At 37.8% G+C, this 13517-nt stretch overlaps 1 protein-coding gene across 2 annotated transcripts in view; it reads left to right on the top strand.

Annotated features, from left to right (window-relative positions):
- Positions 1 to 13517, top strand: part of wnk4b (WNK lysine deficient protein kinase 4b) — a 58801-nt gene that overhangs the window by 15923 nt on the left and 29361 nt on the right. For both annotated transcript variants that reach the window (XM_084110513.1, XM_084110512.1), the window contains exons 2-4: positions 8558 to 8730; positions 9667 to 9887; positions 11578 to 11735. In XM_084110513.1, the coding sequence (XP_083966639.1) occupies positions 8558 to 8730; positions 9667 to 9887; positions 11578 to 11735 (552 nt within the window). The remainder of the gene's footprint in view (positions 1 to 8557; positions 8731 to 9666; positions 9888 to 11577; positions 11736 to 13517) is intronic.

Here is a 13517-nt window from a genome sequence, read left to right as displayed (position 1 = left end):
ACCTCATGGTTCTGCCAGTATTTTAACAGCCTGCAGTTGCCAAAAAAAAAACTGCACCTGAGACCCGTTTCAATAGCGCGCGCACTCTCTGTAGGCATGTTCACGTTAGCAGATGAGTTGCCATGAGAACGACTGACATCTCTATCTTTTCATACAGATTACTTAAACAGAGAATATTTGTTTTCGTTTTGAATTAGATCATTTAAAAGCCCCAGTCTTACAAATCATTAACTAAAAAAAGTTGTTTTAGGGTTTAGTTACCATTTAAGGTTGCCTTGAAAAAACTCACTCTGGGGAGTCAGTTAGAATATTATTCCTTATTCTCAGGGCCACAAAAAAAAAGAACTATCACTCGATTTATTGATGCTTTTTATTATTATTAGTATTTTGTTGTTGTTGTTGTTGTTGCCGGCTCTGAATTTAGCTGTTATCCGGGAGCATGTCGTAATCTAGTCCAAGTGCTGTCAGAGGCTCCTGGGAAATCTCATAATAGGGAACATCTAGACGTGCTGGATCTCCAGTTCCCTTCATAGATCTGAGAGCTTTATGAGCGAGATGCTGCTTTAATGAGACATTCCACACAGCCACCAGACGGCCTCCCTCCCCTCAGGCAGGACGTACACACTCGACTAGTAAAGAGGAATGAGTTACACCAACGCCTCAAGAACAGCTAACTTACTATTATTTAGAAGCGCAAACTTGTGGAAGAAAATGGAGAGAAACTTGTTATCAGCTCCTGTCAAGCAAATAAAAGCAGCACATGAAATTTATTTTCTCAAGGGTTTGTTTTATGTTAGTTAGTTATTTATGTATTAGTATATTAGTACTAATTCTTCTCATATTCTTCTCTAATTTTGACTAGTATTCGTCTTTTATACACTATATAAATAATGTGTTCATATTATAATATTTGAAATTTTATTTTTACTCAATTTTTAGAGTTTAATTTTTTAATTTTTTAGAGTTTATTCTATTCTAATTTTTCAATTAGAATAGAATAGGCATTGAATATTTAATTAATATATGCGTAATAAATGACGCTGGCTTATCTTTTTATTATGCGGTTACCTGTGCAGTTGCATATGGAGTGTTTTAGGGAGAGCTGCATTTAAAAATCTGTCGTTCCAAAGCGAGTTCTCAGTGCAAATTGTTCATTGATGGTATAAAGTTAAGTCCCGTATTATGCCCCTTTTCACAATATGTAAAATAAGTCTCTGATGTCCCCAGAGTGTGTATGTGAAGTTTCAGCTCAAAATACCCAACAGATCATTTTTTACAGCATGTTTAAATTGTCATTTTTTGGGGCTCAGAAAAACGCGCTGTTTTAGTGTGTGCCCTTTAAATGCAAATAAGCTGCTGCTGGACGACCCAGGGGGCGGAGCTTCATGAGCTCGCGCTCAGTCTCTCAGGACAATCTCATCTCACAGAATGATGATAATATCTGAAACTCTCAGTAACGGTGTTCATTTCGAGTCGGACAATAATGCCTACAGAGTCAGAGTGCTGTATAGAGATGGAACAGGTATAGTTTAGTAGTTTAATTACGGTTATTATAACGTATTTGTCATCTGCTTGTATGTATCCATTATTTATTAATAGCCTACAAGTCTGCTGTTTCAGACCAGGTCCGAATGATGATCAAACATATACTGATGAGTTTAATAAAGTTTATTGTACATCACACAAAAGATGAAGCGTCAGTTTTACTTCAGAAAATCACCGTAAGAGCTGAGTAAACACAGTAAGTTATAAGAAGTGCGCAAGTACATAAACGAATTTCGGTAGAGTTGAGGGAGCATTCCTGTGGGCGGAGGTTAGTCAAAAACTGTTCTACTGACGTCATTAAAGAAGGAAGTAGAGGGATGTAGTCCAAACAAAGTTCGATGTAGGCGACTTCTGTTAAATAAAATATCTCGCTTGGCATTGAACTTTGAGCTTTATAATTTTACAGATATTATTTATAGTCTAACAACAACATTAGATGGATTACTAACTAAAGTTTGAAACATGGGATCACGAAGAACGGGACCTTTAATTTCACATGAGCGGTGACTCACGCATATGATCCGCTCTGTGCTATGGTGTGTCTGGACCAGAGCAAAATGTGTGCGCGCTGCGGCGGTTTGCGTGGCACTAACGCAAAACCAGACTTCATTTGCCCCAATGGAAAGCATATTTACACTGTCTGAATCATTCCCTATCCCCTGTATAGTGCATTATGTGCCATTCACTATATTGAAAATAGTAATTGTGTTAACAAGTGACTGATTTCGGCCGCAGCTTCAGCGTCTACTAGTGTAGTGGGTGGGATGCTTCAGATTCTAGAGAGCATTTAATTGGACAGAAAATCTGTTGAGAAGCTAAAGTGCGGAGTGATGTCATCAAAATCATTGATCAAAATCATTGAATGCATATATCTTCTAAATGTGAATTTTGTCATTGTTTTGGAGCACACTAACTTATAGATAACCTTAAGGCTAACATTCACACTAAAAGCCAAAAAAACTTTTGATTTCATGGGGACAATGTTTATCTTCTCATGCATTGTGCAGCCCTGCTTTAGTAATATACTGACCAATGAATGATACCAGATACATGCGTCAGACTTTTTCCTGAGTTTAATAATGTCAAATCAGTGATATGGGTCCGGTTCTGTTCAGTCAAACACACCAGCCTTGTGGAAATGAGCAGATATTTCCACACCTCATTTCCACCGTGTCAATTTTAATTGTGCAGTCTGTTTTGTATTACAGCAAGAGGCTGTTCGTGGAGTTTTGGTGATCCATAAATCTTGAGAGAGATAGAGAGGAAGCTTCCAGTGAGGCATTGGGGCTGCTAGTTCCAGATTGATTCATCTCTTACGCAATGGAGATATCCTGCATCGTTCATCTGGCATGCCTCCTGCTTGACAGAAGGTTTAAAGGAGTAGTTCACCCAAATTATCATTTTGTCATCATTTACATGTCATTCTGCTTGCTTAGGCAGTTGTGATGTGTGGGATTCTCCTTTTGGACGTCTGGATTATAGTGAGATCTCAGGTGATCCATCTGGCAGGTTACAAGCCCTCGCTTGAATCTACTGACTCCAACCATGTGGATCAGAGCCTGGAAATATATGGATTACCATGGGTATCTTTGGAAGTACTTGGCTTCCACATCATCTCAGATACCAGAGAGGAACCTGAGAAGTTTCCAGTAGCCTGTTGCGACCTTAGACGAACTTGTGACGTTGTCACCAACATTAGCTGCTACCGTGCTTCAGTTCACACATTGAATGGATAGTCCTTCTTTCTTGTGTGGACTACAAAAGCAGATTTTCTGAAAAATGTGTCAGTGAGAAATATATATTTTCGTGTATTTTTCATAAGTCAAAAAGATAGGGCTGGAGTGAGTAAATGATGACAGAATATTAATATTAAATATAAAATATTATGGCCTGTATGTGGAAAAACATGGTCTCCTAGATAGCATTTTATCTTAATTCTGCTATCTAATGTACATCTCATGGCATCAACCATTATTCAGTTCATCATTATAGATGTTATCTTCATATCCTGGCCTTCAGTCATTCTAAAAGGCAGAGAGGCAAGTGAAGGGTCTATAAACACTCTAACACGGGTTAGGTAAGAGTGACATGCAGAGCCAAATATTCATTGCTCTCTAGTGTAGGCTAAGAATACACTGCCCAGAGCAGATGTGGAGTCTGATGACCCATGTAATATGAGTAATTGCATGGACATGGTAACTGTTGTTTGGTATACATGTTCAAGGGCAGAGAATTGCTCCATGTTAATAAGAGTATGGACTGAAATGCTTTGAATTTATGTTTAAGGGATTTAGTAGACGTTCTTATACAGAACAACTTACAAACGTGCATTAGCTTCACTTCTCATATGCGACCTCTGTGCAAACATGCAATGCAATTTAGAACCTTTTATGCTAAGAAAAAAATAGCTTGTTTTGCCAATAAAACAAGTGGTAAAATTGTGCTAAAACACTGGACTTGCACATTTACTTTATTTAATTTCAGAAATGGTCCCAGCTATTTCAGATATTACTGCTACTTTCCTTTAATGGATATCCTGGTAAATCTAAGCATAGGATGAGACTTGGTTGATATCTCTTCTTAAAGGGATACTCCACTTTAAAATGAAAATTCTGTCATCATATACTCACCCTCATGTTGTTTCAATCCTTTATTAATTTCTTTCTTCTGCTGAACAGAAAGGAAGATATTTAGAAGAATATCAGTAACCAGACAGTTTCTGGTCTCATTGACTTCCATAGTATATTTTTTTCCTACTATGGAAGTCAATGAGACCAGAAACTATCTGGTTACTGACATTCTTCTAAATATCTTCCTTTCTGTTCAGCAGAAGAAAGAAATTCACACAGGTTTGAAACAACATGAGGGTGAGTATATGATGACAGAATTTTCATTTTAAAGTGGAGTATCCCTTTAAACTTGGCAAATGTTTGTTTCTATTTTGCCCTTGAAGCCTTAGAATATTAGTGAGTAAACGCTGCTGATCCAAACAGTGACTGAGACAAATTCTGTCATATTCAAATTCTTGCACATATTATTATCTGAGATTCTTGGCATGATCCCATTTGAAACATCTGGAACATTCACAACACTTTTAAATTTTAAGTTTCTAATCAATAGTTCACTACTGTTCAAAAGTTTAGAATCATTAAGATTTTTAAATGTTTTCCCCTTGTTTTCTGACAAATTAGAATGATTTCTGAAGCATCATGTGACACTGAAGACTGCGGTAATGGCTGCTGAAAATCCATCACAGGAATAAATTACAATTTAAAATATATTCAAATAGAAATCGGTCAAGGTATGTTTGATTAGGGAGACAAAGAAAACGTGCAGTGTTGGGGGTCCTTCAGGAGCAGGGTTGAAGAACACTGCCCTAGATATTTCTTAGAAGCAGTTATTATCTTTTATTTTAATTTATCATGCTATTTCAAATGATGTTTTCTGTGTATCTGTTAAAAGAGCACTGAGCCATTGAGACAGTATTGATTTTATCTTAGAGCTGACACAGCTTGTTCCTGATAAAGAGCAGGTCTTTGTAACTCACCCACACGCTCAAACACTATTACATAAAATCCTCAATTTATTCCCAGTTTATGATTTGAGCTGTAAATGCACATTACATGTGTGTGCTTTTTCCCGTGTCTGGAATACATTATTTACCGGCTTTGACGTCACGACCGCTCTCACAAACCCCAATCACAGCCCGCCACTGACCGCCATCATAAACTACAATTACAGGTTCCGCTTTACCAAGCCAGTGTCCACACTGTAAAAAAAAATTACATCCCCAAGTCAAAAATTTCTAGTGACTGATAACATCTAAATTTTTAAATTAGTCTGACGTATTATTTCTCATTGAGCCAATGTTAACAGACTATTGCAACAAGAATTTTTACAGTGCAGTTTAACATATTCTTTCTCTGTTTATGCATTTTTTTGCCATGCTGAAGCAAATTAACCCCATTTTTGTATGTTTCAAGACCTTTTCTTGCTTGCACGCCCTTTATGTTGCATAAGGCATTTGTTTAACAGGTGTGTTGACTTGTGGTGCTGAGTTTCCCACACTTGGGGTTGATAAATGTACGGATAAGATTATTTAACTATCAAGGACATTTCTTTCCTTTCATTAAAAAATAACCCTGGTGGGACACACTCTTAAGAACTCAACAAACAGCTTGGTTGGAAAGTCCCTGTTAAAGTAGAAAGAACTAATGAATCGATGTCATGAGCAGTTGTTTTCTTCATTGGGTAGATCAGACAGTTAGAATTATCCAATTTAATTCAGTTCAGATTTGCACTTGATTGGATTCCATTTGAGTCTAATTCTCTGATGGCAGTGTTTCAAACGGATCCAAACAGTAGCTTGTCTTTTTAAACTATTTATTTAAAGCACTGCCTCATGAGATTAAAACATTTTGCAAATCAGACTACACTCACTCACTAAGTCATTTGTTTGTAAATCAGAATACACAGGTAATTTTGTTTTTGTATGCAGCCTGTGAGAACAAATCATGTCCAAAAACGGTATTTTTTCCGTAATGTTTTTTAAACTGCATATGTGCGTTGTAGCATACCGAAAAGATTATAGTTTTGTTTTTTTTAAATGAAAGGCAAGACTTGCATTCTTACGGCGGCCATATTGAGAGTTACAGTTTCTCCCATTCATATTTCTATGAGTGGTCTGTGTACTCTCTAGTAAAACTCAAGGCAGTCACTCTGAATGTGGTTCCATTAGCGGTTAGTTCAGTGCTAAATTGTGCTGGCAGCCACAGCTAAGAAGTGATCCACTAACCACTAGAATCTGAGACTGTTACTATGGGAGGGAACGAACATCCTAGAGAACACAGATTAAAAAATTATGTTGGATAGGTTCTTCATCAAGTTAGACACTGCATATTTTGTGACATCTTTATAGTAAGAGAATTATACCATGAATGTGTTTTGCTTAGGAGCATGTCCATGTGAACAGTACTGTACCTACTTTCTGTTACCATTTTTAAAGCTATCTCAAACCTTTTACTATGAAAGAAGATTTATTTTTGAATGGTAACAATAACAAATACCCAACTATTCTCTACTGGACTGAGTTGATATTCAAAAGGAAGAGTTTAATAACTCTTGAAATGTAGAAGGAGATCAGAACAACAAGCTCTTTAATTTTCTGAGCTGTTAAAAAAAAATTTGTAATAAATCTGGATAGTGTTTGATCACTGATGGATCTAAGACAGTGGTTCTCAACTGGTGGAGTGCAATAAGCCTATGTACTTTCAAATAGGCCTATGTACTTTTTATTGTTTTTAATGTCAAAAATAGTGAGTTCAGATTTTTTTTATTGTTGTGAAGCAAAGCCAGTTGAGAACCACTTATCGTGAAGCAAAACCAGTTAAGAACCACTTATCTGAGGGGAAATAGTTGGTGAGCAGGGAAAGAAACTGAGGGAAGGAGAGTAAGTTTTACACAGCAGTTTTTCCAGGACTGTAACGGGTTACTTCCTGAAATAGCGTTGTCAGAGACGCAACAGCATTCCTCAGCAGCTCTGTCTAACATACAAGACTGGATCTTCTTTCCTACTTTCCTCGCAGTACCATATTATTACTACATTACTCTTATTAATGCACTCTCAACACGCTCATGCACTCTTCACCCTTCACTCCCGCCAACTTCATCCAAACTTGTCAAGATTGTCCTCATCTGCCTTGGTTACATAACCAGCTGTCTTTGCCCCCCATTCAGGATGTTTCAGATCTATCAGAAATATGTTTTCCATTAGTCTAAGCACATGAAATTTGCCTTTTCACTTAGCATTTCAAAGTTTTGCGCTTACTGAAGGACTGTGTTTCTGAACCAACACATAATTCACACATGAACTCATTCTGGACAATCAGTTCCCTGTTTTCAAGATAAAATAAAAAAGAACACCCAATATGAATGTGTTTTTGCTGGTTACAGGCTGACAAACATGAAAAAGAGGCAGTCAGTGGTCCGGTTGACCAGTCACCTGTCTCAAGGGCCCGAAACTGAGAGTGGCCCCCATGTTATTAGCACCATCTGGCTTTGGCTTTGACATAATGTCATGTGTGGGACAGGTTGAGCTGTCTGGAGAGCCAGATGTGGAAATTCAAACAAACTTAGGTGTGCTATATGTGTTTTTACCAACAACTTCTGTCAACTTCCTCCTTTTTACAGAAAATTATGCAGTTCAGCCTTTAAAGCCCAAAGCCACAAATCAAAGTTATGAAAGAAGACAGCACTGTGAGTTTTTCCATGTGCATAGCACAGAATCTTTTGCATAGAGCGTGTGCCAGCTTACGGATTTGGCACATTTTGATGTCTACTGCATTTCTGATACTTTAAAAATGCAGAATAGCTGCTAACTTGATTTAGTAAGTTGTGTTTTGATTTGTCAGGAAATTCTGGTGTGTTTAACTTCAGTTTTGCAGTGCAGTTTGGATACTTCTTTCTCAAGTGACCTGTAAAGTTTAGAGGAAAAGTATATGGATAATTTCACTTGCTTTTTGACCTCCTAAATCCTTTTTTTAGGAACCAGGAACAACATTTCTATCAAACAATCATAGCTCGAACACTACCTCTTACGCCTACCTCTAACCCTAACCTCCCCTGAAATGAGAAGGATATTATTGGTTTATAAGAACATTGCCCAAACCCCAACTCTTAACCTAACCATTAAATTTGATTGGTTCCATGACTAGCCAGATTGATCCAGGAACATGTCCTACTTGGAGAAATCACATTAAAAATGTAAAATTTTAAAGAAAAGGGACTAAATGGCAAAAAAAAACCTTTGTGTTGTAATTCTTTAAGTCGAGACCTGAAGGTTGGTTAAGAAATGTTGTTTTCACTTTGAACAAAAGTCACTTTGAACTTAAATGTGGTTCAACTTTAGTTGACAAAGACCTGTCCCACAAGTCATCATACTGTATGTTCTATAATGTACCAACATGAATCTTCTAACCCATAAATTTACTTAAAATATGTGTCTCTTCGACAGACAAGAAGGCTGACGAAATTGGAACGGCAGCGTTTCAGTGAAGAGGTGGACATGCTGAAGTGCCTGCAGCATCCAAACATTGTCCGTTTTTACGACTCCTGGAAGTCCACCATGAAAGGGCAAAAGTGCATTATCCTTGTGACGGAACTCATGACGTCAGGGACGCTGAAGACGTAAGTTCAGTCTGTACATATATGCGCAAAATTGCTATGAAAGTACTTGCAGATGGTGTGGCTATTAGAGATGCCAGTACGAAGACAAGAAAAGATGTCTCTCTTGTAATTGAGCTTCTGCTCATGTTTGTGCATTCTCACATGAGACACTAAAGCCCAGCTGCTTTTCCATTCTTTTTCCCAGATTAATAACTGCACTTTGTCATTTTGCAGACACATTTATCAAGAGTTGCCAACCGTAGAATAATTGCAGTCATTTGGAGAAGTGTTTTGTTCAATAAATGAAAGATCTCAGCTTTTTATTGAGCTCACTCTTTATTTCACTCTTTATATAAATTTATTTCCCTGTATGTTATGAAACAAATATTGTATCCACACCTTTGGCACTGTTCATTAACAGTAGCCCTGTCCCAAATGGCATCACAATTTGTGACATAATGTTTCATCACAGATTGTTGTTGAAGGATGCCCTGCAGGCACATCAAAACTGCATAGAGTATATACTGTATATGTGAACTTAAAGGACAAATAGGAGAATGAAATAAGTCCACAGCTCATTTCCGAACCGCATTATTCTTTATTACTGCCAACTGCCTTCATAGTCCACCAAAATATTGCTCTGCATGGGAGACTTATTTCAGTAGCGCTTGCCGTTAGCATATTGCTAAGCTAACAGTGGAATACTCTAATAATTCATTCTGAATTTGCCTTCTTCATTAAATTATGCTGCCTTAGAATTTAGCTAAAAAATATAACTATGCCAATATGCCAACTATAACTAAAATGCCTACCTTTTGGAATAGCCTTCATTTTTAGAAAGTCCCTTAAAATTCTGCCTCTTGTAGGCAGTTTGCAAGGTTTTGGAACAGAGTGCACATTTTTTCACCTTTTGTTGTTTGTCTCTGTGTTTTAAACTTGTTTGCTCTTTCCCTGTAGGTATCTGAAAAGGTTCAAAGAGATGAAGCTAAAGCTCCTCCAGCGTTGGAGTAATCAGATCCTCAAGGGCCTTCACTTCCTGCACACACGAACACCTCCCATAATCCACCGCGACCTTAAATGCGACAACATCTTCATCACTGGCCCCACTGGATCTGTTAAGATTGGTGATTTAGGCCTAGCCACTCTCAAGAGTGCCTCGTTTGCTAAGAGCGTCATTGGTAAGTTAAGAAAAATGTAGTGCTTATTAAATTTAAAAGTTACAATGTCAACAGTTTCTCTTCAATTACTCAAGAAGAACTTTCTTTGACCTTCATACGAGTTACTGTAAATAGTGCCCTGAGCTGCCTCTACTATGGGCTTATCTTGTTTGTTTTCTCTGTCAACTCTATTTATGCCCCAACAAGTGCTTGACACAGATTTCTCACCTCACCTATATACAGTGCTGCATATTTCACATTAACTCATCATTGGCTCGGCACGGTTTAAAATCTGATCTTCTCATGCTGAGATTAGGAGAGTTCAATGACATGAATAAGTAAAGAATGTGTGACCTGGTACATCAGGCTAGCCCAACCAATAGCTCAAGTTCCCAGAATTGAGTTTTCAAGGGTTGCTTGTTCAGTATCTTAAGTGATTGTGGAAGTCTTCGCCCCTCAAAACCTGCTCACATCTCAAATGTATTGTGAATGTTCATGAGTGCACATTTAACATTCAGCCACTTGGTGGGCCAAACAAAGCTCTGGGATCACCGCTGCACCCTTTAGAAAGACACTGTAACCCAGTATATCACATTAGGACTGTCCTTATAATATGTAGGCTTTGGATAACTAAATGGCTACTTAAAGGGGTCATATAATGCCGTTTTTGTACAAGCTAATATGATTCTTTAGGGTCTAAATTAAAAGTTTGTAATATACTTTAATTAAAAATTCTCATTAGTATTGTAAGAAAACACTCATTTTACCTGGTCAAAAACAGCTCTGTTTTCAGCACGCCGTTTAAGTGCATGTGTCTTTAAATGATAATGAGCTTTGCTCACCCCGCCCCTCTGTTCTGTGCGTACACCGTTTGTAACACAATAACACAATAACCATAACGCGTTGTTCATTATAAACGTGGGATTATGAATTATATTGAGAACGTTGTACATAGAAAACATGCCGTAATGTACCTGAGTGTAAACCTTAGCCGCATTCATCGTGAAGCGTGCTAGCGATTTGGAAAGATTAATATAAAGATTAATACAAAGGTTAATAAAACGTTACACTCACTTCTTCTGGAGGTGCAGCAGGAACACGAATAGTTGGTACCGATCCTTTTTTCAGGAGCAGCTTCTTAGCAAAACCAGCTTTATCCTGACCCTCGTTTGTAAAGCAGTCTGGTGTGTGAAATGATTCACGCAAACATGAAAGCATTGACGTTGATCGTGGGGAATATTCCCTTCGAAAACAAAACTCAGCCACTGCGTCTTCAGCGGTTCAGATATAGGAACATCAAAATGACTGCTGTGTTCGTTATTACACCTAAGAAATGAACACCACAATCGCTTAGACGCCATTCTGCTCAAAGACAGTGCTCCAGCCTATCAACAATGACGCGTGGACTATGATTGACAGCTCGCTCACGAGCGAGGGCGGGTCTGTGTTGAAACGCTGCTGTCAATCAACATTCGTGGGAAGGGCTTCGATTTTGTGACGTCACAAAATCGAACGGCTTGATTTTAGACATAGGTGAAAACATATAAGAATATAAAAAAAAAAACACTGCATGGATTTTTAGCATTTTATGATGGTTGTGTACAGGCACTGCCAACACACATTTCAGTACAATCAACATGTAAAAGTGCATGTACCATTATATGAGCCCTTTAATGCTTATTTTTTTACATTGATCTTTGCTCACACATAGGAACCCCAGAGTTTATGGCTCCAGAGATGTACGAGGAGAAATATGATGAAGCTGTGGATGTTTATGCCTTTGGCATGTGCATCCTGGAGATGACCACATCAGAGTACCCCTACTCAGAGTGCCAAAACGCTGCGCAGATCTACCGCAAAGTCACCAGTGTAAGTTAATCCTCGCATCTGTATTGCAAGTTTGAGATGGATGTCACTGCCCCGGGCTGCACTTAATATGTAATTTACCATCAAGACAGACTACATTGGCTTGTCAGGTTACATGAAAAGTATGACCTCAATCTCTGTCTGACTCTCACACGTACTACTTGCTTGCGTAGTTGGCCTTTTGGTGAAACCATGCACCGGTTCTCTGCTCTTTCAGCTCTCGGCCACCCACTTCATTGGCCATCTCCTCTCAAAGAGGCTCCAAGGCTTTTATGAGTCCACTAATGGTTGTGTGAGGGCTTTATGAGGTGCTCAGTGACATTTCTTTGCAACAAGAGGACAATTAGTGCATCTCTCTTGAGCTGTAATTCTCCTTAGGATATGCTGATCTTGTCTAGATCTCTAATCAACCCCCTGGTAAACCACAGAATCCAAGATGATTTCTTATTACAGTGCTGCAAATGTGTCATTTAGTTGTACTTGTGTGTAATGCATGCTAACCTCAATCTTGGGTGAGCAGTGAGTTGCATGGTTATATCTTCCACAAGGGGTGGCTTTTTCCCTTGGCACAACTCATTAAGAGTCCAACCGATCGGCATGCTGCATGAATAATATACAAAGCAAAAACCACACAGTTAAACAGTTCTAGAACAACACTAGCAGCATTGTTGAATGCACAAGCCCTAGAGGAGATTCATTATTTTGGTAGGAAAACTGCCTGATTTTCTTTTACTCATCCTGAAACCTCAAGCAGTATTTCAGTTCCATATATGATGTATTTAATAGCCAACACATGTTGAAGAAACTATTTTCCTATTCATTATATTGTCCTGTCCTGCATTATGGTCTGGTGTTTTATGAAATTGCATCCATTCAGTCTTCAATCAGCACATCCTTTAGTTGTGTTTTGTTCCTGTTTTCCCTCACAGATTGGCGTTATAGCATTGTCAAGGTTAGGCCATATCAGATTCAGCTGATAAGGAAAGAGGAAGGAAAGCGTGAATTAGATGCTTGCAGTCATTTGTGTATCTGACATGACAAACATACGTCACCTTTTATCCTTCTGTTGCTGATACAATAGAGCAGTGAAATTGTGGCATGTGTGGTTTTGAAGTTGGCATGCAGAAATTACATGGTTGGTCAGAGAGGACATTTCCGTTTTCCAGAACACTAAGCGATAAGGATAGGCAGAGCGAGACAGTAGCATTTTTCTGCAATCCCAGAAAGTACTGAAGCAAACTTAGTGGTATATTTGTATATGTTATATATATAAGTATACACTACACTGCACTACTGTTCAGAAGTTTGTGGTCAGTAAGATATTTTTGATTTTTTTTAAAGCAGCATTGGTCTCTTATTTTCACCAAAGCTGCATTAACCTGATTATAAATATTGTAAAAAACAGTAATATTGTGATATATTATTACAATTATTATCGCTTAATATAAGTCTTATTATTATCAATGTTGAAAACACTTGTGCTGCTTAATATATTTGTGATTAAACCGATTTATTTCATGATCCTTTGATGAATAGACAGTTCCGAGAGCATTTATTTGATATATACATTTTTTGTAACTGTTAAAGTATTTGTGTCACTCTGGAAAAAAAGTATTAATTTATAAAACAAAATTTCTGAAATTTTCATCCCTAAAAGTGTTAGTAGATATTAAGCAGAAACTCTACTAATCTGTCTACTAACGCTAATGACTGGTAGTTTACATGTAGTTACAATGTTACTTATAGTTCATAGAATGTCCAAAGTGGATTATCAAATTTAATTAT

The sequence above is a fragment of the Abramis brama genome (genome assembly GCF_963993115.1).
Source record: "Abramis brama genome assembly, chromosome: 1".
Lineage (NCBI taxonomy): Eukaryota > Metazoa > Chordata > Actinopteri > Cypriniformes > Leuciscidae > Abramis > Abramis brama.
This window is presented reverse-complemented; position numbering and strand designations above follow the sequence as displayed.